Below are 25,319 nucleotides of genomic sequence, written 5' to 3'. Positions count from 1 at the left end.
ACGGCAGTGTCATTTTTTCTTTATATAAGGCCTTTCAAAATAAAGCACAATCACAGTTCGGCAAACAGTACACTTCTGGCTTGGGGTTATTTTGTCTGCATCCTTGGCCTCTAGTCTTTTCCTTTAACAAACAATAATGTTTTCCTTATATTCCATTGAAATATTATGGTATTTATTCAGAACATTAAGAAATAGAATTAGAAAGTCAGTACATTTCCGATTGCAACTATTCTCTCACTTCACTTTGACATTTTTCTGGCGTAAAAACCAGGCACTACCACCCCTTTAGACAATCCGGCCCACCACAGAAGACTTGCAAATTACATCCGCCTTCCAGCAAAGCCAGCTGTGTACTCCGGACTTACACACTTAAAGTTATATAATACATTAATTATTTATACATAACGATATTCAAAGCATTCTTAAAAAAAAAATAATTAGTTGTAACATTAATCCCAAATTAGAATTCAATTAAAAAAGTGAACAATAAAGCGGGTAATTCATTCATATGTTAAACATGTTCCAGTACCCGGAGGTGACGTCATTTGAGGTCAGTATATTATTTATATAGTATCACCTTTGCAATATTGAGTTTGTCAAGGTAGGAAAGGTTAGGGTTTGATCAGAACAGACTGATAAGTGATGAGAACGGTTGGATTATCCCAGAGGGATGTAGGCAGTCAATTATCCCAGCATTAAAGTGTTCAACATTTAAATCCCTTGACGGAACAAGCACTGCCAAAGTAAATGGACAAAGTCAAAGTTCTAATGCTCTTCTTAGACATTTTTTCTCAAATAGTCACTGTTCAAAAGAGAAATCACAGCAACTCAAGAGGAGTCAGCTTTGGAAAGCACAAGCTGTAAGGCCAATGCAGGTGAGTTGAGGTGAACTTGGTGTAGGGTTAAATCGTACTCCTAAAGATGGTGAGCACCCCAAATGGCAAAAGAATAAAATATCCCAAGCCCCACAGTACCATGAACATGAACAAAGTGTTCCAGCCGGTTTCCTTCATGATGCAATGTAGTAGACCCTTGTTCCTGGTCCTCGGTCGTGGTGACGAAAGGGAGAACGTCTGCTGGGCTTGTGCGGCAGCCCTCGAGAGAGAGGGACTTGGCAGCAATGGCTTTCTGTCGATTCAGCAGCTCTTTGAGGTTTTGGCGCCTTTTTCCCAGTGCCAATGAAGAACGAAAAGCTCTGGTTAGAATTTCCTTGATCCCTTGGTCCTGGATTCTGGTAAGGGGGACACTGGATGCGGATTTCGTGCTTCTGTAGGGTCCTCTGGATGCCCACGAAGATCTGACCAGATTCGGACTTCGGAAGACCATGCACTCACAAGTGGTCAAGGTACCCCGGGTATTGGGCTTCTGCAGCCTTGGAAAGTCTTAGCAAGTCAGTGGTTGCGCCAAAAGAGTTTCTCTCGAGGCTAGTTGGTCTCATCAGCCTATGGGAGGAAGTATTCCTTTACGAGTCTTCCCTGTCGATTCGAAAACAGGGTCAGCACAGCTGCAGGACTTCACCAGGAACTTTGTGGTCCAGGACGGTGCTGCTAGTGTCTTCTCTCGTCTTCTGCTTTTGATATGATATGGCATTTATAACGCACCTATACACAAGTGTTTCAAGGCGGTCCTCCAGTGGTCGACTCTCCTTAGTCCCAAAAACCTCGCTTTTTATGCAAGTTCCCTTTCATTCACAGTTCTAGGCTGTCAATCACACAGCAGGGTGGCTGTCCGGCAAATTGGAACTGGTTTCACTCGGGCACACCTAGAGACAAAGGACATGGAAGTTTTGGGACCCTCCCTCACTTCCTGCCTTTACAGACACACTGGAGCCTGGGCGAGCCAAAGGCAAACTACACAAAGGACTCAAACCTGATGCAAACAGAGTAAAAGCCTAGAAGAAACTAACAAATGTCGAAAAAAGAAGACCGCGCCATTTTGGGAAAATTGTCACGCTTGTGTGCAGCACTGTAGCTGAGGTATCAGCCTGCATAAACATGTCACTAGGTAGTAACCAAGAAACCACTGCCACCAGCCATTCAAGTGAGTTAGTTTAACAAAATGTTACACAAGGAATGGGTTAAAGGAATTACTATGTAACCCTCCAGCACTCCACAAAGGGTGGTGTGTGCTGGACCCATAAAGTAAAAGTAAGTAAAACAGGGCTCATCCTACTAGTCTGGGAACAGTAGTTCACCCAAGAAAATGTAGTTCAACATTAAGAGAAGTCCAATGGACTTCCCAGTTGCACTGCACAAAAGGTGCTGTGTGTCGCAATGCAAAAGCATATGTCTGTGGAGTTTACTACACTCCATAAAACAGTAAGAAACATAGAAGATCATAGTCAGGAAAACACATGAGTGAGTGAGAAAAAGGTCCCACTCACTCGGGAGAAAAAATTAAAAAGCCCTGAATCCAGCAAAAGAGCTGGGGGTCGCTAAGGTTAAAGGGAATGGTCACAGAAAGTAATATTCTCCTTAACATCTATATGCGTGTTGACCATTAGTCTGTAGAGTATGTGAATCATAAATCAAACCCATTTTTGAAACTTAGAATGCACTCTCTCTCGTTTGCCGTCGTGAGCATGCATACTGGGAGTTTCTTTTCTAGTGTCTTATACCGGCATGTCACTTTGAAGACTCATATGTACGGCAGCAGGGTTTTTGATCCATATGGGTAGATGTCGACTTCTGCTGGGCGAAGCATGGGTGTTCGTGGTATGGTTTTGTATACCTGTTCACTTAAGACATTTAGTCGCCTCTCTGTCCACCAGAAATTCTGTCTGTAAGTCATTTATTTGCATAAGTAATGTAGGGCCCTGTTCTGTAGTTTGCTTATTTCCCATCGTGTACAAGTTCCCTTCCCACTTCTGGTTACCTTCTGAGGAGCTGGCCTCGCTCTCCGAAGCCAATTGTTCCACCAAGTACCTGACGTGTCGTCTGGATCTCTGGAGCGGATGGGTCACCGTCGTAAGATATTTCCTTCTGTCTTTCATTCTTCTCTCCTCCCTCGATTCCTCTTCTCGCCGTCCCCATCTCCGTTTCCCATGTTATTGTGCAACTGCGGAGGAACCGCTATTGCTGTTTAAGTGGTACTTTCCTTGTGCATTCCTGGGCCAGTGGTTCTCTCCTCCACATGCCCAGCAAAATTGACTTAGCACTGGGTATGTGCCTTCAGGTGGAAACCCATATCCACACCGCCTCCTCACTCACGGCCACTCCCTGCGGTATGTGCGTATCGTCTCCAGCGGCCTTATCTACGTCTTGCACCGGGTCTGACGCCTTGGTTGATAAAGGACGTGGCCACAGGAGCATATAAACTTCGAATGTATGTATCGCTTCCTGTGGTACAACTCCCTTCCCTATCCTGTCACTTCCGTTTTCCCGTGCTCGCTACCAAGTTGCGTCCCCGGCAAATACTAGACTGAGTGTACGATGCCATACAGCCCTGGTTTTAACTTTGAATCATGACAGAGTCCCAGAATGCAAAGTTAAAACCAGGACTAGACTAGCATCTCCTGCATGGAATGCATAGATTTTAGGTCAGTTACGACTCTAGCCACACCCGAATGTGGAGCTGTTCACCATTTGCATCCCGGGGTACCATCCGGTGTGTGAATATCTTTTTTTACAGTATGTGTGTTTTGGGGGCGGGGGGGGGTGCACAATGGGTCCACACGTTTTGTACGTAAAATAGAAAATAATGGTCGACATAGAAGGAGCAAAGGGATCTTCATTATTTCCATGGCCAGGCTGGCCAGCACTGAGATGACGCAGGACCGAAGGCTGGCGGAGGCTACCCGCTAAGTCTGGTATGGTGGCCTGGGTGCTGGGGTGCAGGCAGGATTTCTGGGGGCATGGGGTTTGAGGGAGCAGGGATGGGAAAGGGACGTGGGGGCTTGAAGAAAAAAAAATGGGCAACAGAGGGGTGCGCACATATGGCTGAGCGAATGACACTTGATTGGTCAGACGCTCTGCCCCAGTCCGACTATTGCTACGTCCTTTACACCTAAAATAACACTACAAGGGCACCCCAACGTACATGGAAGACATTGCTCATGCTCCTCACAAAACTCGGTGCATTAGTAGATTGTGTGGGGATCTTTTCGAGGTTTTCTCTAAAATAATAGTGTGCAGGTGTTTGCGGAAATCATTTTAATCATGTAATTCCATACATTTTGTTTACACAGTTAGGATTCATGTCGAAGCAGGCAGTGGTTGTATATATTTTTTTCAGTTGCAAATATGAATTATCTGTTACTAATACGTTTTTATATAGTGCTTCATGTCGGATTTATCGTGCTTCTATGAACTGTGCCCGAGAGGATAGCTAGGGGGCAACGCGTTTGTCTTGGAAGCAGGCCAACGCCTAGCAACACAGGTCCGAATCCCGGCCTCGCACTAAGAACCCTTCCCCGGTATTAAGCGCGTTATAAAAGAAAAATTAGAACTGTTACAAAAGCTGTTAACACCGAATTTCATGGTTCTCAATGTATCGACCTCAAAAGGATAAGGGGCCGGCTGAGTAGGTCCTGCCGGGGTTGAACTTGCACAGTTCAGAATGACACCCATCTCTGAGGTGAGCTTCAAAACCCATGAGCTATGCACCCGCATATGTTAATAAATAGTTTGGAAGTACTTCTTGCCTTAAATTCATATTTTTGTTTCTCTTCCATGTTGTATTGCCAGGGGGTGTGTCCGGAGTGAGACTTTCTTAAAGGTCTTGGAGAAAGTGAAAATGGACTCGTTCTGCAAGCTTGCCATTATTCAGGTACACTTCAGTTATGGTTTTCTAATTTTCTGGCAATACCCACACCAGCACTCCTCTGCTTTAATTGTAAGATAGCGACACCTGCTGGCTCTGAGAGGGATGTATTACAATTAGTTTCCCCTCTTTAGAAATGTGTATTGTTTTATTTATAGCACTACAACACACGTTCCATACTATTCAGACGATGAACCAACATTTGTCTCATTAATTGCCAGATTTTTAAGTTTTTCAATGTGGACCGCCAACTTTTCAGCTAAGCTGAAGATGCCAAGCAAATGTATATTGTAGTTCATTGTCAAAAGCATGGTGGTTTGATGAGTAACACTAACACGTATATGCGAGAAACAAAGACGGCAGTGATCAGAGCCGTCGGGCCAGGGTGCCTTATAGGAGATTTTAGCAGTTTGTGAATGTACTGTAGTATTTGAAGCGAAGGTGGAACAGGAAATGGGGATGATAAAGGCAGAGAGGGGACGGAGCGGAGGGTATACAGATGGATGCTATATTTACACACGTCATTTATGTACAAGCAGCCTTATCAATATATTCCTTCAAGGGTGCAGATGGTGAGGACTTGGAGGAGGGACATGTGCTGGGATAGTACTTTATGCTAAGGGTAGTAATGCTCTAGCATTCATATGAATGCTATGGCGAGTAAAAATATATTTGGGTGCATATCCGGCGCCACAGCTGTGTTTTACCCACTGAAGTCAATATGCTTTTAAAATTCTGACTAAGCACATGTTTCAGTGTCTTCAAGCGTCTCTCGGTCATTAGAAGTCCTTTGCAAGGGACCAATCAGGGGTGTGAGGAGTGTTAGTATGTGGATAATGGATAGACCTTGAGTTGCCTGTGTGGACCTATGCGGTGCCTCTCCCTTCTCACTCCATTGCGGAAGCTCTGATGTGGCCTGCATGGTGACCCCAGAAAAACATGTATACAGCGTTCAGAACTGTGGGGAGCTGGGAGCTATAAGGTAAAAACAGAAGAGTCTGGTTAGCTTCACATCAAGGGCTACCAGGAGCTACTTTTGGCTCCACAGGCCATCTGATGCCAAACAAACACACCTATGTGAATTTAACGGTGCATTTGGGACAATCTATAAACATTACAACACATCTATACAACATTTAATACATAAGGGGCCATAGATAATTGACAAAATGATATGTTCTCATCTGATGTGGAAGTTAGATTTGCAGACGGCTATGTACTAGCTCTTCGTTCCTCAGTGGTAGCTCCTGGTCACAGTTTAATGCTGAATACCCAGGAGCTGCTTTTAGCTCCTGTTTATTCAATCTTAATTTCTAGCCCCCTGTATGAATAAGGCAGCAGGTAGTCCGTGACCAACTGAAGCAGGAGCCAGAAAGCCAGATTCCTCTCAACATTTATCACTAGACAGCCCATTAAACCCCACCCCACCCCGACATTCTACATATTCGGCTCTCACTTCCATACCTCTTCATGTTCAATTCACATAAACATTCGGCCATTTCCAGAGCAGGTGGAATTTAGCGTTCAGATACATCCTTCACCTCAGAATGAACCATTCTGAATAAAATCGACCCCGGGTACTGTACCTCCAAGCCCCTCCCCCACCACACACACACCAGACATAGATATGTGCACTGTCAACCTCCCCACCCCCTGACATTTCTTTTTTTGGTCCGGGCGTTACACATGTGCTCTGCTATTCTCCCCTTCTGTGCGACTGATTCCACATTATCTAAAACAAATGGCCATTTCACAAAACCCTTTCAAGCCCTTCAAACTTTTCCCAGCTGTTTTAGCTGTGCCTATAATGTAGACCAATTCGAAGAGAGAAGACTGAGTTTTAGATGGACTATGTCTGCCAATTTATGAAGCAGTGGAATGGGTAACTTGGATCTTGAGCCTTATGTTCCTTCAATATTGCTCAATCTTGAAGTCTATATGAAATCCTGATGTAAGAGCAACGATGCATGTTGTGCCAGATAAGATAAAAAAGCACACCATGATGAAAAACAAATTCTGATTTCAAAAAGGAGTACAACACTGAACAGATCAGGAGTCAATTGGGTGGTCGATGTCACACACCACCCCATGCCCAAGATGAGATTCCTCAGCTTGGACAGCCCACCTGTAGGTTGTGCAAAAGGAGCCAAATGTCTCACAAGACGCCACCAATCGAGCCCAGGAACTGCAGATCTCCTTATGTAAAAAATAATAAAAGCACGAATACTGTTCTGATGCCTACACAACTAGACCTACAGCACACTGCAGGATGCATCTAGGTTACCTTCTCTCAGCTAGATATTCCAGCACTAGGACTCACTCCAGTTAGACAACTGGTAACTCTGCTAATCTCGCAATCAATCACTTAAAGCATTGAGGAATAAGCATGGACCAACTGCAGCACACACAATCTCAAGCAATGGCAATATCCCATATCTTGTCCTATATCAGCAAGAGGTCAATCGCTAGAGATCAATGCAGGACTCAACTAGCCTGTGCCCCCCTTTCTTACTCCCCTCATCCTTGCCTGCCCCCGACACATGGCCCTGGTTCTCCCCTGGGTTGATTCACCTGTTTTGCAGAGGATCGGCACGCTTTCTTCTTCTGCGGCCATCCTCATGGGGAAAGAAGACGCGTTCCCTTCCATCCACACTCTTATAGCCAGCTACCTTGTTGTGGCCTTAAATTAGTTTAATTCCTCCCTTGTAAAGCCGCCGCGTGCAGCGTGTGCAGGCCTTCAACTAGCCTCAGCCCCACTTCCTTGTTCCCTTCTCCCTGACCCGTGATTGGCCCTGGTTCCATTTTTTTCAACACTGTAAGGCAGCCCCTGTGGCTAAAGGCCCTGAGGCAAAGGGCACCTCCACTGAAGCAGCACCAGCCTGTGTTCGCCTTTGAAGCATGCAGCGCAGCCGTCAACCAGCAGCGACTGACAAGGTAAGAAAGGTGTGGGCAGGGGGAACAGCTATTACTGCTCCATATTGAACTGTCCCTCCTCTCTTATTGCTCCTATTAGTTAGGTTTATAGTCTGCTGAACGTCACACTTGTTCGTTATCCATATCTGGCACTAGGTGTTTTGTCGTAGGTAGCCTATTTGGGTTTTCCCTCTCTCTAGGAAAGTCGAATCTGTGTCTTTTCGCACTGTTGTTGTGTTAAAAGAAAATGTGCCTTCTCCCTCTATCTAGGATTTTCCCTCTATCCAGAATCCTTGCTTCTAGGTGTATTGGTTTTCTGCTGTTTGATATAACCTAAGCCTTTTCGCTTTCCTGGACACTTGATTGTAGATTGTTGCATTGCTGTGTGGTGTAGTTCGGTGTCTAGCACTGCAGTTCTCCCTCTTCCCTTCTCCCCACCCTTTTCCTTCTGTGCATGCACTCCGTTAATGATGCTCTCCAGCTCCCTTACTGTCTCTAACTGCTACTCGATTACCTATCCTATCCCTCTTTTCAAGTCTGGAAGGAAAAAGTTCAAGAAGGATCTCCTGGTCTCCAATCCATGCCTGCCCATCGCTGACACCTATGTCAACGCCACTTCCAGGCAGACCTTTACCGACAACCTCTTTGTCGTCCCCTCACCGGACCTTTGGATTCCCCATATGGTCTTGGTGCTCTCCGTTTTCTCTTCCTCTCCCATTAATGGTGGCACCCATTGGGAAGTACTCTTGGCATCCTTCTTGTCATTTAGGGCCATCATTAATGTCTACGTAAATGGCACTGTCATGGTCTAGAGTCTCAGCCCAATCTCCTCCTCTTGATGGGCATCTTGCGTCTCTCAAATTACTCCCTTCTCCAGCCACTCCTCCTTCTGCCACTCCTCTGCCACCTGCGACGGGGTGTACCCCTCCTCGGAAGACGTTGAATAGTAGCAACGGGCTGCACTTATCTACCCTCAACTCGCTCTGCCGTCAAACATTCATCTGACATCTCCTTGAAGACCTTGATGTCCTCGCTCTCACGAGACGTAGTTCACTGCCAGCTCTGTCATGTTTTTTTTACACTCTCCACCTGAAGGGCCACAACAGCCTCTCTAAGCCCATGCCTAACCGGTCCAGGTGCAGAGTGGCCCTTATCTTCCCTCAGTGGGCCCCTGCTACTATCATACCCACTCATGTCTACTACTCCTTTGAATGCCTCGTCTGCAGGCTTGGTGTCTGTCCTGTCCTCTCTCTGATTCTGGCCACCATCTACAGGCTCCCTGGCCAGGTCTCCCTCTCCCTCTTCCTCTGAGTGGGCTGACCTCACCTCTTCACACCTGGCCTCCACCTCCAAGCTTCTCCTCCTCGGATTACTTCAATATTCACTTGGGCTCCCCTGATGCGGCCTCTGGGCTCTTAAGCAACCTCTGTGACGCACTGAGCCAGACATACCTTGGATGCTCTTATCTCTGCAGACATCTCCATGTCGACCCCTCTCACTACTCCTCTCTCCTGGTCCGATCATACTCTCCTGTTCTCTCACTTGGACCTCCTTGGTCCCCCGGCTAAGCCCCTGCCCGCACTGCCAGTCTCCTTCTTCGTCATTTGACCGATGAAGCGAGTGCCAGTTGCTGCTTTTGCTGCCATCTTCACTTCTACTCCTTCCACTGACTCTGACTCTCACTCCAACTCGGCCCTTACTAACCTTCAACTCTCCATCTCCAACACCCTGTACATCCTTGGCCCTGTCAGGATCCACATGAAGCCTGCCTCCAAGTGCAACAACTGGTATGATACGGACCTGGCCTCTCTGAAACGCAAGTGCAGAGCAGTTGAGCAGAAGTGGCAGGCTTCGAGCACATCCTCTGACAAACTGGCTTGCCGCCTGCTCCAAAGGCAATACAGACTCCATCTGCTCGTAGAAGAGGGACTATATCCAAACCTGCACCTCTGGGGCTACTAGCACGGCTGAACTTTTCAAAATCTACAAGGGTCTTGCTAATCCTACTGCAGTCTACATTTCCCCCCTGCCTTGCCTGCCCCCCCTGCCTTGCCTGGCCCCCTGCCCTTCACTGGCTCCCTGCCCTTCACTGGCCTCCCACTTCATTACAAAAACTCAGGACATCCACGCCACACTTTTCTCCCTCACCCGCTCTCAGGTCTCCCTTGGCCCCCCCTAGACCCCCCTTCTTACTCTCCTCTTTTTCTCCCATATCACCTGATGAGATTTATAGACCAGTCCGCTCTATGAAAGTCTCATCCAAACAGGTGCTCGCCTGCACCTCCAGAACTATCGAGGACAACATTGTCTCCCTTGCTCTAGCCGTGGCTGTTTTCTGCGATCACTGCAATCACTCCTTTGCCACAGGCTCCTTCCCCTCACTCCTCAAGCTCTCCCTTGTCCACACTCTCCTCAAAAAGCCTTTTTCTGACCACTCCTGTCCGGCTAACTACCACCCTATCTCCATTACCCCCTTCCTGGGCTAACTCTTGGAGAAGTTTGCCATCTCGCAGCTTATCCACCACACTGAATCTGTTGGTTTTCTCCTGACCACCAGTCTAGCTTCAGAACTGCCAGAGGCACCGAAACTGCACTGCTGAACACCCGTGAAGACTTGATCTCTAATCTCAATTCCAACTCTCCTTGTCTTCTCATCCTTCTTGAATTTTGCTGTGCATTTGATACTGTCATTAATGCCACTCTCATAAATTGTCTCGGTGTTACCTGACTGTGGATTGGCTGACTTCCTTCCTCTCTAAATGACTTTCCCAATTCAACTGGACCCTTTTCTCTCCTGCATCTCACTCTCCACCTGTGGAGTCTCTCGGGGCTCTACCTTTTTGCTTTTGCTTTTCAACATGTACCTTGCCCCCCAAGCCCATTTAATCTCTGCCTTTTCTCCTATCTTCCAGTGTGCTATTCAGACAACCCACAACTCTCCCTCAAGCGTCCCTCTTCTGCCTCCTCTTCCTCTCTCATTCCTAACAGTCTGTCTGCTATTCAGGCATGGTGCACTGCTAACAACCTCTGCCGTTATGCCATTGAGACTGAAATTCTTCTCATTGGGACCCATCTCTTCTCCAGGCTGGACTACCTTAAAAGCCTCTTCCTCAACCTGCCCTACTCCTCCCTTTGCCCCCTTCAACTAATCCAGAATAGGATTGTGAGACTTATCCTTGGCCTCAATCCAGGGTCCGCATCTATCCAGCCCTAAAATCTCTCCACTCACGCCCGGTTGCTGCAAGGATCAAGTTCAAGACCCTCTGCATCATCCATAAGGCTTTCTGGGGCCTGGCACCCTGCTACATCCAACTCTCTCTCCCTTAATACCTCCCTGCTAGAGCCCTTCCGTCTTCTAGCTCCAACTCTCTGCAGATCAGACGCTTCTCCAAGCAGAGAGTGGGGGGTGGTGAGGGGTAGATCCCTCTCCACCGCAGGTGCCTCTCTCTGGCATGGCCTCCCTGCCCCTCTCAGACATGAGCCGGATCTCCTTAAGTTCTGGAAGCTTCTCAAGACCCTCCCTTTCTCTTCCTCCTTCCCTCTCCCTCACTAATGTCCCACTCTGCCTCTGGGCAGGCTGCCTGGTTCACTCAGATTCTTACAGGGAACCAGGCCCTCCCTGACCAGTCTACTCCTGCACTTGATCTCCTCTAACCCCCAACCCCGACCCCCATTCTGCACTTGGCCTTCTGGGCCCCTCCCCTGTACTATCCTAGCTGAGCCTGTGCCCCCTGAGCCCTTCCTGTCCCGTTTCCTCGAACTCAGTGCATGGACCTGCTGCCCATGCACTCTCTTCTGGCTCTGTCCACCTGCCTCCCCTGGCACTTGCTTATCCCACAGCACTTCCTTCCTCCCTCCCCTTTCCCCGCACTTCTCTTTACTGCACTTGCACAATCCGAATGTCACAAGGCCTAGTAGGACTGTTTGTTTCCTTTCTTGTCATCCCTGTTCTCCCCCTACCCCTGTATTGTTGCGCCTTGAAACACCTTGTGTATAGGCGCATTATGAAAACCTAATAAAATATAAAGCTCCTCTCACATCCAATTAATATCAAGTGAGAATAGCCCCTCTAGGGCCACCTGCACGTGCATCACAATTTAATACACAGTGCCTCAAATACGACCTATGGAAAGTGGGTGTAACTACAATCATCTCCCACAGTCCATATTTAGACAATATAGTATGACCACAATTCAACGCAAACACAGTAAGGCTGTGCCCGGCAGCTTCTCCAACTATGCACTTGTGGAACGTAGCATCCACGGACACGTCCTCAAATAACCAACTTCCCACCCACTAACCTAATCCTCATTCATCATCCTCATGCTTCTTCTGGCACCTTGCACTCCATACACCAACCTGTAAACACACATTCGGTAGCAGCTTTTCTACTCTATAGTACTGTACCACACAAACCAGATTCTTCCTCTTGTCTCTTATCTCACTACTGTACATCCCAAGACCTATGCTTGCTCTGAGGTTGAATCTCATTTGTACGTAACTTATTGTAACAATACCTCAGGCTCTTAGCTCTTACATGGCAACACAAAATCTCCATGTCCTAAGTCAAATCCCTTAGATTCTGGCGGCCATACAGGTAGGGGGTGATTCTGATCTGCATTCACCAACACATCAGATGTCGCACCATGTCTTTCCCTCTTTTGCCAGTAACACCCCACCCTTCTTGCAGAAGTACATGCTAAGAGGCTGCAGAAATGGGATACACTGTGCTATCCAAGATCCAGTTACAACATCTTGCAATTACCTTTCTGGATCCACCTCAAGACTAGGGCATTTATAGAAAATGGCAAAGCAGTCCCAACCATATCCCACGACCCTACCCATACTGCATGACACCAGCTACTCCGAATATAAATGAGTAAACTGTGCAGATTTGCAGAAATTAAGCTGTCCGCTTTCATAGTGGATTTATTTTTAGGATGTTTTCCTATTTAAACTGGATGTGTTTTTATTTGTTTTATGTACTGTGAGAAACCTGAGGGTATTAAAAAGGGAAGCTAAACCTGCTTGACACGAACATGTGATCCAATGATGTACTCCTATGGGGAAAGAAACCCAAAACAATTTAGCCACAAGTGTTGTGGATATTGGACAAAGGATTCTAAGTCCCTAGTACATTGACATTCAAATGGAACACTTCAAACGTTACTTTGTGAACAAATTCAAGGGTATCAGTATGTCAAAAAAGCTTGACTGACACCATATTAGTGTTCTTTTTCATAGAGTTGTAATTAGTACAAGTTAATTCATAAAAGAATATGCCATTTTAATCAACAAAAAACCGGTGCATAGTTCCACATATGTACATGGATATTCACAGATGTTATTATACAAATGGTTGCAATAGAAACAGTGGTCGTGTTTACATGTCGCACTCCAAAGTTCTTCTCATATGCAAAACAGAATTTACAAAATTGTTGTGTCAAAAACATGACTACATTCACATCTAATAGGCTCCTTGGAATGAAAGTGTTTTGCCGACGCGTTTCGGATTTCCAAGAATCCGTATTCAGGGCTTGGGTGCCTATTATTCCATGAGCTAAAAGGTTTCAGGTATCCATAACGCGGTCTGAGGAAAGAACCTAGGGATGATATATGAAAAGCTCAGTGTCAGGGGGAAACCTGCAATTTTAATGTAGCAGTGTCCGTAGTAAATCAAAAAGATGTAAAAACTGACCTCAGGGCCACATCGGTGGTTTGAAGTGTTTCTCAGGATTGCATAGTGGCTGCAAACAGTCAAAAGCCCGGTAAAAAGAATACCGACTGGGTTGTTATGCCGTTCGTCAGGGACCCGTGTTAGTCCCTAACCACAGCTGTAGCGAAGAGGCAATCTGTAGGAGAAATAAAGTAGAGAGGATGTGTCAGTACTGTAAGTGCCGTGCTATATATAAAGTGTCTGAACACTATACAATTCAGAAAATTGGCCCCTAAGGATATGCCACGTTGGAGTTTCACAACAGGAGTTTGGCATAGCGTGCTCATGTTATGTGTACAACTATAGCGAGGATGGTGAAAACTATCCCGCGACCAGGGAGTGTATGCTACATTGACCGTAGAGTCAAATGTGCGGCATGAAGGGTTTAGATCTCAGGGGATGTGAACTCGATCTTGATGGTGGCGAGTCTGCATACAAGTAAAGTCCACGCACCTTACCTCCGTACTCCGCATCTTCAGACGACTGGAAATCGATGTGAAGGCGCTCAGTCAGAGGATTCAGAGTTTTATTGTAGTCGCTTGGTAACGTGCACACATGCGCAGATGTTCAGAGTGTCACCATCTTGGTGTTGGAGCGTCGTCATGGCAACAACCCACGCTAGAGGCAACATGCTACACTCGCTGCAATGATCAACTAGCTAGTCCCGTTATTCAATGTACCTTACACTGGCTCTGTACCCCCACAGGGACCATAGGTCAGTCATCAAGGGGTCTGCGTGTTCAGGGGTAACAGCGGGAGCGGCGCTGATCCGAACAAAGTCGGTCGGGTGCCCCCTGAGGGTATTCTCGCTCCTCAACACCTGGGATCATCTGCGCAGGTGGCCATGGAAAGGCCATTGCTATTGGATCCCGATCCCAGGGGTGGAGTAGTGAGGGCGGATCACCTGGTTGGAGGTTCCTTTGGCAAGGGGAGCGGCGTGCCCTTGGGCGAGACGTGGTATCCTCCTTTCCCTATTGACAACCAACCCAACCTTTCCCCACCCTTCATCGGCTGTTCTAAGCCAGTTCCCCTCATTTCTCCACAATTGTTAATTGACAGTACTGGGATGAAGAAGAAGCAACTAAGAGCAATGAAGACTATGCTTGGTTACCACTCTGGTTCTGGGACGAGGAAGATGCCTGCTAGGATATGTGAAGGCCAGACATGGCTAATTGAGCATTCACACCTGCAGCCTGTCAAGGAACTGCAGGTGTATAAAAAGAGACCTGCACAGTGGAAGAAAGAGCAACAGGGGCAACGAGAGTAGCAAGAGGAGCAGCGAGGAGGCCAGTGCAAGCAGCAGGAGTGAGACACTGTGGACCAAGTAGAGAGGTGGTCCATGGAAGCGTGGCGGGAAGCGGGCACTCCTGGAGCTGGTTGAGCACTGTGAGAGGAGCCACGCAGGAAGGCTGCCCCTTTTTTCATTGATTGAGGTGCTCGTTCCCCTTTGTGAGAGAACCCACACAGGGGTGTCTGAAGGGCAGGAATTGGGGCCTAAAGCTAAAACCAGAAAGCTGTGTGATCCGTGTTGCAACCAGGGCTGTGAGCAGAAGGCTGTGTGATCTGTGTTGCAATAAGAACTGAGAAAGCGACCAGTAAGTTTCTTATGAATGGGGAAACCCGGTGCCCAAGGGTGTGAACTTTGTAATATGTTGAATACTTTGTATCGGAGTGGTTGCGTGCCTTGAATTAGCATGTTTTCAGAAGTCTCTGATCCTTCCTCGTCAATTACCGAAGAGCAGGGAAAAGCTAAGGATACTTTGTGTCGGAGTCGCGTGTGGCAAGAAACACGTTTTTCGAAGGTCTCCGAACACCAGGTCCTCCAATTAAAGGGAAATAAACGCGTGTTGAACAACAGAAAGCACAAAGGAATAATCAGAAAAGCTAATGAAAATTGAATACCTAACTGAATCAAAACCTTGTTACTTATCAGAAATAAGACATTTTGAAGCCAAACAGAGAACGGAATCTCAAATGTAAACAACATATGGCATATTAAATAAAGGAATTAATGTAACTTTAAAGAGTGACTTTGAGAAACATACAAACAAAAGGTGTTGCAACTTGAACTTTGGGAACTTTAATGAGGAAACCTTGCTTTTTGAACAGTGTTATTGAAAACCTGGTGAGGGGAACCCTGGGTCCTGATTTAGGCTATTTTCATTTAAGTTTACAGAGGATAATTTTGAGACTTTGTTGTGGAACTGTTTCACACTTGGGGAAGGGGGGCTGAAAGATGGCTGCGAGATGGAAGAAGCTCAGAACCTTGGGTTAAATATTGTTTTCATTTTCGTTGCTGACATCCCTACACATTGTATAGAATTAGTTGTGAGGGCAAGTATAGTATAGGGCAGACAGATTCTTCAGTTGAACTCTGACTCAGACTTTCCTTATTTTTCTTTCAGGTAGCATAGAGCAAGTTAGGCCTTTTTCCATGCTGACATAAGTGTTTATTTTGAAATTTGAATCTGTCGTCTGTCCTTCTTCATGATGTATTCACAGTACTCCCTACCACCATGCCTTTATTCAATAATATAAAATAAACATTGTGTATCTACTTACAGAACGTCAAATCCAGCTCATGCGGGGTCATGTCCTCTGATCATTTCCAGAAACTATTTGATGAATTGGACAGAGATGCAGTTAGAGAAGTACGTGTCACTTGCGTTTTATTTCAAAACTCTGATACTTATTTATGTAATTTGTAGCTTGATGGTTTCAATAATGTTCACGTTAGTCTAGCATTTTATTTGTTTTTTATTCAAATTTTTCCAGTTTTACTTAGTTTGATTTTGTTCATTTGTCTGTTGCCGTTGGTCTAATGCAGGGGTCTGCAACCTGTGGCTCTCTGGGTGTTTTGGACTATTACTCCCATGACCTCTCACCCTTGATTGTGATGGCTAGGGCTGCTGTGAGTTGTAGTTCAAGACATCTGGTAAACCAGAGGTTGAAGACCTCTGTTCTTTTGTATTCCCATTTTCTCTGTCTTAACTGGTTAATTCTCACTAGCAGCTATTCAGTCTGAAAGTGAGTGTGAAAGCTTTAGTCCTTGGCAAACGGTGTCTCAATGGAGCACTTGTGGTATTCAGACATTTTAGATGCAATCTTCTGCTACCTCCCTCCAAAAATGATCAAAGCCTGTTTGATCTTGATTCACAATGGGCGACTAGAAAATTATTTAGAATATGTATGAGGGGAGAACTGACTGTAATTTACATCAAGGAAGCTTTCGCTAACAGACGTTAATTTGAGTTCTGCCTTTAGGCAGTGGCGGCTCATGTATAGAGTTCGCTAGAGCACTGCCCTTTAAAGACCTGTGGCATAAAAAAAAATATATAATCGAGAAAGTGCCTTTTGTTCACTCCATAATGCAAATGCACACTACTGGTTTTCCTAATGCTTCCAACGTGCTGCACATGGACATGTGGTGGGACATTGGGCACCCTGACAGTGACTCATGTACAGCGTTCTGAAAGTCATTAGAAAGACCTTACTTGATATTACAGCGTCTATTTCCCTCCATGGGTGTAGGAAATCTGGCACATGCAGGGAAGCAAATGCTTCCTCACTATTCCCTCTCCCTGCCTTTCTCAGGGTGAGGTCAAAATACTGATCCCACCCCAGCTTAATGGCAGAGAAAGGGAGGAGTGAAGGGAGGCTCCTAATCCCTGTACTTAATGCAGCCTGTGCCCGGGGAGAGAAGATATCACCCTGCAGCCCAAAAGTAAGTGTTTAAAAATAATATTTGAATTTAAGCATGCATGCATGTTTCAGTGTATGTGTGTTTGAGAGAGGATGTGTCTGTGTGGATGTGTCTGAAGTTTCTATCGATGTGCTTTACAGGGCAATAACGGCGGTAACCTTTCTGTTTGCTGCTGCATTGTACATTATTTGTAGCTTAGGGGGTCCATGCGGGTGAAGACTAGCTTAAAACCTCTTTATGTGAAACATTCCCTTTTGTAGGTGCGTTGCAACCCATGCTTTTAGGGGTCTGACACTGTTGCTAGGTTTCCACCTGTTATTCCTGCAAACTCTCTCTCTCTGTAACTTGGTGTTGTGTGTTCCACTGAGAGTTTTCCCTCTCGCTCCATGGCTCCTCCCTTTTTGCTCCTGCTGTCTCGGGTTTTGCCCGGGCTCCGGCTGCTTTTCCCCCCTCCTGGTTCCCGGTCTCTTTGTCTCCTGGCGGGGCTTTCCTCGCCCGGCTTCTGCCTTCTGGGGTTTTCCCTTCTGGGTTTGCCCGGCGGCCTCTCTTCCTGTGGGGTCTGTTGGAGTTTATCTGCCATTCTTTCTCCAAGGTCCCAAGGACGTGAAGTGTCAGGAACGGCAAGTGACAGGTAAGTGGCTTTATGTACTTTATTAAGTTACAGCGTATATATATATATATTAATATGGGAACGTTAGATGTATGCTTCAGGCTCCACTAGCTGCCGAGCATCGTTTGTATTTGAATGTTCACTCTCGCTCGCTCCATCCGACGTCTCGCATTGTGACGTGCTTCACTGGAGAACTCCACCATGAGCTCTCACGCCGGGATGAAGTATTGATGATACTACACATCTCCCTTTCTCACATTAATTGACGGCACAAATATTCTAACTATTTACACAAATTTTGAAAGTTAGTGTTTCCACACAAAGTCTTTCAATCCACTAGGATTACGAATGACTCTTCCTCTTTTCGAAGTGCGTGAACTATCTGTTTTCGGTTTTGGCAAGGAAATTACTGATGATTCTTTTGCTCGCATCACATCTCTCTGACATTTCTCAACAACACTAGCATTATTGGCATTCATACTCAATTTAGGTTTCTCACGATCTTCATGCTTAGATGCGTTCATTGTAGGAGTGTCCCACACACATATTCTCTCCATATTCCACACTCTTCCGTCTTCTACCCTCACTGCATGTTTAAACACTTCAATGACTCCAACAGGTTTGGACCATTTGCATGGACCATCTCTTAAAACTGGCGGAAGTTTAATTCTCACTCGTCCTCCAACTTCCAACGGTGGTCTACTCCCCTTATTGCCTACAGATCTATCATGAGCCCTCTTATTCCTCAATTGCATGGTTCTTATGTTCTGACATGCATCTCCGAAATCCTTCCTTATCACAGTCATTCTCTTCAACCAGGATGGTGTTAACCTAGTGTTTGCTTTCCGACCTCTACTCATTTCAAATGGTGACAGGCCAGTCGTGCAGTGCGTTGTAAAACGGTGTGCATTGATCTTTTGTTTAACAGCTTCTTCCCATTTCACACCATTTGCCCAAGCCCATCGCACAGCACCCTTAAGCACTCTATTAAAACGCTCAACCACACCATTGGTTTGCGGGTGATATATAGCACTTTTCTTGTGTACAATGGAATTATCCACACAAAATTTCTGCATTTCTCTTGAACGAAACTGAACACCATTGTCTGTCAGTATACTTTTGGGTAAACCTTCCCTTCCACAGACTTCTTTTAAAAATTCAACCACCATTTTCGCTGTCATACATGGTTTGATTGTGACTTCAACCCATCTAGTCAAAAGGTCAATAATCACTAGACAATATTGTTGTTTACCCTCACTGTAAATGGGACCTACTATATCCATACCAAGGTCTTCCCAAATATTACCTGGGAGTTCAGTCACTACCATGGGGTATTTCTCATTCACACAATTCTTATCACTCTCTTTGCAAAGGATACAATCTCGTATAACTCTTTCAGCCTGCAGGTCGTATCCTGGCCACCAGAATTCGTCCCGTATTCTTCTCTTCGTCTTTACAATTCCTTGATGGCCTTCATGCCCTAACTCAATTATCTTTTGACGTACGCTTACAGGTGGAACAATCCTATCATTTCTCATGATTCTGTCATTCTCCACTTTAAGTTCATTCGCAACTTTCCAATATTCTAATAGTCCATTTTCCTCATATTTTGCTTTTGTTAATGAACCACCATCCAAAATGACACGTCTCAACTTTTTGAATGTGTCATCTGAATCCTCTGCTTCATTCCATTCTTTCTCTGATATAGATAATCCTTCAATATTTAATACAACTTCGGATTCCATATCCTCAACATCATCTACCTCAGAGACATTAGTGAGCCTTGAAAGACAGTCAGCAGCGCGATTTTTCATGCCCGGGACATATTTCACTGTACAATTGTATTCTTGCAGAAGTATGACCCATCTTTTCATACGATTCGAGACATTGTCCAATCCTTTATTCATTATGACATGGACTAATGGCTTGTGATCCGTGCGGAACTCCACCTCTGTGCCCCAGATGAAATTCCGGAATTTTCCTGCAGCCCATTTAATAGCCAACATTTCTTTCTCAATAGCTGCATAAGTTTTCTCGGCTCCTTTCAGCAATCTGGATGCAAAAGCTACTAATCTCTCTTTACCCTCAATTCCTTGCGTCACGACTGCACCAAGACCCACATTACTGGCATCTGTTGTGATAATGGTCTTTTCCCCATTTATGAAATTCTTCAACGACGGAGCTTTGTTCAATTCACGTTTTATCCATGTGAACTCTTCTTCACATTCTGTGTTCCATGTAAACGTTTTCTTCTTCAATACTTCCCGGAGAGGAACAGTGTGCATAGCAAAATTACGCATGAATTTCGAGTAATACTCTGCCATGCCTATAAAAGTACGCACTTCCTCCTTAGACTTTGGCCTTGGCATATTCCCTATCGCATCCAACAGTTGTTTCTTGGGTCTTACTCCCTCAGCCGAAATGGTATGTCCCAAATATTCAATTGTATCACAATTTATCTTGCATTTTTCCTTACTCAAAGTCATGCCAACTTCACATAGTTTCTTGTACACATATTGCAATTTCTCATCATGTGTCTTTTGGTCAACAGCATGTATCAATATATCATCCTGGAAGCATATAATGCCATGTTCTCCTTTGAATAAATTATGCATAATTTTCTGAAAGACAGATGCAGCTGATACAAGCCCAAAAGGTAGTCTCTTGTACTGATATAGGCCGTCAGGTGTGATAAATGCCGTCATACATCTAGATTCTTTGTGTAATTTCACTTGATGGTAGGCTGAGGTCAAATCAAGGGTCGAGAATCGCTTCGAGGGACCAATCGTAGAAACTATTTCTTGAATGTTCGGAAGTGGGTGTCTGTCCGGAATTACACATTTATTCAATTCTCGCATGTCGACGCATATTCTTAATTTCCCAGATTTCTTCCTCAAGACAACTAACGGGGACACCCATTCGCTAGCATCAATGGCTTCTATGATACCTTGCTCACTTAGATTCTTTATCTCTGTCTTTACTTCTTCTCTCATAGAAAGAGGAACATTGCGCATTTTCTGTGCCACTGGAACACATCCTGATTTCATTTTAATTTTATGGGAAAACCCACGTAAACATCCAATCTCATTCTTGAAAACTTTCTTCATCACTCCTTCCATCTCTTTACGTGTTAATTGCTTCTTTGCTATATCACTCTCAATATTCATCACTGATTCATCAGCACTCGCATCCAACTTCACTTTAAGTTTGCTTTGATGGGTCCAGCTTAACAAAGGAATTCTTCCAGTTTTTGTAATGTAAATCTTCCCATTTGCTTTTCTGTTTTTAAACTTGAGCGTGCCCCAAAACCATCCGATGATATCTATTTTTATCCCCCCGTAGGCTCTGGGTCGAATATCGGGTTCATGTAAGTATTCATGTTTCCTTTTGTCCCACATACCTTGTGGTATAAGTGTGTATTTTGCACCGGAATCCACCATCATTCGCATATCTACTCCATCTATGCACACTGTGGCTTTGGGACTCTCCATTTCTTCTTCATGTTCTTCATCCGATATGACAAACACGCACTCTTCATCATCAGCATCACTGTAATTATCACTGCCAATCCAGTTCATAGAGGTATTCGATGCTCTGCAACACTTGGCATAGTGTCCTTTGCCCTTGCACTTGCCACATATGATCTTTAAGGCTGGACATTCCGGATTATCAGCCCAATGGTCAGTGCCGTCACATCTAAAACATCTTCCATCATTCTTTCTTCTTGTATTGGCTCTTTGTCTTCTTGGACTTCTCCTTTTTTCATATGCTCTGGGTCCACCCCTGCTTCTTCTGCTCTCATTCCATGACGACCTGCGATATTTTTCCGGTTTATCCTTACCGCCATTTACTTCCATCACCTGGGCTATAGATTCATTGCTTTTATTTACATTCATATTACTAATGTTCTTTGGGATTTCTTGTTTAATTTCCATAGACTGCATTCTGCTTTCCAGTTCTTGAACACATTTTTCGGTATGTTCTACTTCTTTGGCTATCCTGAGAACTATGTCAAGGGGTGGATCATCTTCAGTCCATAATTTTTCCCTCACTTTGCTGCTTCTGCACTCTAACATGAATTGATCTCGTAGTCTCTCATCCAATTGTGCATTGAAATTGCACGTTCTGGCCAATTTCCTTAAACTGGTTATATACTGTTCAACACTTTCACCCTCTTCTTGAACTTTCTTCCCAAATTTGTACCGTTCCAGGATAGTGCTTATCTTCTTTTCATAATGCTTGCCCATTTTCTTTACTGAACATTCATAGTCATTTAACTCAGCACTTTCTTCAGGTGATAGGTCTGGCAAATCCTCAAATTTCTCTTGGCCAGCTGGCCCTAGACAGTGTAACAAAAGAGATTTTCTCTTTTCTACACTACAATTCTGGCCACACACTACTCCTGCATAGTGTTCGAATGCCTTGATCCACCTTTTCCAGGGTATCGAGGGTTCCCCTACATCTGTTAAAAAAAACAGCCATGAAAGCCATGACGAAAATACTTTGTTTGTTTTATTTTAGAGACTTCAAATTGTGCACAGTAATGGTTGTGCGTTACTGTAATGTCCTTGGAATCCTGTCTGCATCTAAAATTAATTATTCGTGCTCTCCTTGACATGCACTGAGCGTCGTGTTGATTTCACTTGCCACTTTATAACATGTAATGTGCTGAAATGTAGCACTTGCCCCTCTATACCGTGTTATACGGTACTTGTCTCTCGTATGCACACACGACAGTCCGGGTAGATTTACGGCAGAAAATAAAGACCCGGAAACACAATTACACTTACTTGGCTCGGCAGCAGTGCAATTTCGCGGTGGCTGCTACTACGTTCGTGGGAACGGAGCGGCTTGTGGTCTGTAGTGGGCCACTACCACGCTCGGGAAGTAGAGCGGAGCGGCCCGGTTCCTCAGGCTGTAAGGAGACTGTAAACGGGACGCGCAGGTATAAGGAGGCGGTGGAGCCCGAATCCTCGTCGCCACGTGAAGTGTCAGGAACGGCAAGTGACAGGTAAGTGGCTTTATGTACTTTATTAAGTTACAGCGTATATATATATATTAATATGGGAACGTTAGATGTATGCTTCAGGCTCCACTAGCTGCCGAGCATCGTTTGTATTTGAATGTTCACTCTCGCTCCATCCGACGTCTCGCATTGTGACGTGCTTCACTGGAGAACTCCACCACGAGCTCTCACGCCGGGATGAAGTATTGATGATACTACAGGTCTGTTGGAGTTTATCTGCCATTCTTTCTCCAAGGTCCCAAGGCAGTTGTCTGGTCTCTGCTCCGGAATCATCCCAGAATCTTTGCTGTCCTTTGGCAGCTACCTACATTCTTCACAAAGCACTTTACTTACTGCCGCTCCATGGCAGGGATTGTGGCTTATGTTTAGTCATCTCTTTACTGGTATAATTGGAGAGCTCAATTGTATCCATCCAGCCACCCTACTTACTGCTCTTCATGGCTCGGAATTGTGGCTTCTGACCACTCATCACTCTACTGGAATCATTGGAGTCTTCAATTGGATTCTGCTAGCCAAAGGGAAGGATGCCGCTAGTCCGCCAATTGAGTAGGCAGACCTAGCGGGTTCCCCCCGAGACCGGCCTCATCTCTTCAAGGAATGAAGGATGACTCGAAAGAAGAAGGGAAAAGGGAGTCAGATCACAGAAGTCCACACGACCAGTCCAGAAGAATCGGGTGAGGAGTTAGAGGGTCTCTCTGATTCAGGAAGCTCTGACAGACTTGACATATATAAAAGCTGCAACTTTGTTGATCAATGAATGGAACCCTTCATTTTCAGCTTCACAAGGCTGACTAACCCCTTCCAGCCAACAGCATGCAATAAACCTGCTTTTCTGACAAAGTAAATTTACTTTCCGTTGAGGCTGTTTGTTTTGCGTTGGATTTTGGCAACCCACAACAGGCCCTCTGAGCTGGAAGTTTCCTTACCACTCACTCGGTTGCGGCGCATGTCTGCAGTAATCAGTTTCTGTTCACATCAGGAATGATCTGCAGCTGCTATGCTGAGTAAAGGCCTGCATGTTCGTTGATGCAAGGTGCTGAGGCGCAGTTGTGCAGGTCATTTGAAGGGACACCATTTTGGAGTGCTTCGGAGGCCGCATATACTATGTAAGTGCACCTTGTGAGACTACTGAGGGGGAAGAGGGAAACGTCATTTGGGATTATGGAAATGTGTGAGGTTGAATGGAGTCAGAGGTCATTGAGGATGAATGGAGTCAGCAGGTTAATTGAAACCTAATAAAAGTGAAATTTGACTTATGAGTGTGATGGTATGGTGAATTGTTATGTTGTACGTCCTTTTTTCCATTTTTTACTTTATTATTTTTGGTAGTCAAAGCAGAGAGACTAGATCTTCTCGTAGTTCGGGAAAGGCAGTGTTGTAGTAAAAAGCACTGCACTAGTGATAAAGGAGCGAGAGAGAGCAGTGTTGCAGTGGAAAACATTGCTCTCATTTGTGCTTGAGTGAATGAGATTTTAATGAGGAACCCTGGTAATTGTGTTTTATTGATATTTATGCTGTATTATGTGTAAAAGTCTTCATGTGGGTTAGTTTTGTGTAAGGTGATTGTGGTGTGAGTGAGAATGAGGTGAGTGATTATTGAGAAGTTTAAAAGCGTTTGGGAGGAAAGCATTGACTTTTGTTCTGGAATTTTAGTAATTTTTGGAGTGCCGCAGGATCAGTTTTTTGGGTATTGTTAGATGGAGGTTGTTTTGGAGTATGGAGACTTCACTGAATCATATATGCCAAATGCTTCCATGGTACTAGGAAGAGATTCTAAAGTACCACAAACAGTGGGTACAAGAGACTAAAGGTAGGATGTTCAGATCTTGGCTCAAAGGGTGGATGTATGATAAAGGGGTGTTGGAAAATATGTTTGAGGCTTGTGGAATCTGCTTAAATCACATGCTGTGCATAGGCCGACATCTAGTGGAAGCTGCAGAGTATTACAGTTGTTGTTTTCGAAACTCGAAAAGGGACGTCGACAGGGCGTTCCAGTAATACTATCCCTAGTGTGACGTCCACTGTACCCATGATCCGTCACGCGTTGAGGTCCCTCAGTTTGTTTTTTTCACCATTCTATACACGTGTAGCAGAGTTCCTTTTTCGGCGTAAAGCCATTTACTTATTTCAATTACTGATAGTTCACTCTTTCTATCCTTTACTTCACTGACCATCGAAATATAACGCTGGTGAAGACAAAGAGAGTGCCTGTCGAAAGACTACCACAATGGACCATTTGGCCTTGGAAGGCCGCCCCCGGCCTCGGCCCAGACAGTAGGGCGAGAGGGGGGAGGTCATTTTAGGATGTATATGCCCCTTTTCTTACACTACTTTCGCCCAGCTGCCATAGTTTGTAGTTATGGACAAGACCCCCTTTAAATTCTGCCCCAAGTGCAATAGAACATTTCCGTGGGTCGATGAGCATTTCGCCTGTAACTTGTGTCTCCCAAGAGACCACGTAAGGGGTTCAAGCCCAAGACTTTAAAGGACCGATCGACACAACGCTGGGCCCACTACGCCATGCAACTCGAGACCATGGAGGTAGAAGGTGCTTTCAGTGATGGCAGCAGCGCCACAGTTTCGGAGGGCG

At 45.3% G+C, this 25,319-nt stretch overlaps 1 protein-coding gene across 4 annotated transcripts in view; it reads left to right on the top strand.

The window, feature by feature from the left end:
• TPCN2 (two pore segment channel 2) overlaps window positions 1-25,319 on the top strand; it is a 675,604-nt gene that overhangs the window by 385,344 nt on the left and 264,941 nt on the right. For all 4 annotated transcript variants that reach the window (XM_069623451.1, XM_069623453.1, XM_069623452.1 and 1 more), the window contains exons 12-13: window positions 4,686-4,767; window positions 15,955-16,041. In XM_069623451.1, coding sequence (XP_069479552.1) covers window positions 4,686-4,767; window positions 15,955-16,041 — 169 coding nt within the window. The remainder of the gene's footprint in view (window positions 1-4,685; window positions 4,768-15,954; window positions 16,042-25,319) is intronic.

This window comes from Ambystoma mexicanum, chromosome 11, assembly GCF_040938575.1.
Source record: "Ambystoma mexicanum isolate Mex_15411 chromosome 11, UKY_AmexF1_1, whole genome shotgun sequence".
NCBI lineage: Eukaryota > Metazoa > Chordata > Amphibia > Caudata > Ambystomatidae > Ambystoma > Ambystoma mexicanum.
Note: the sequence above shows the minus strand (reverse complement) of the source record. Positions and strands in the feature narration are given on the sequence as shown.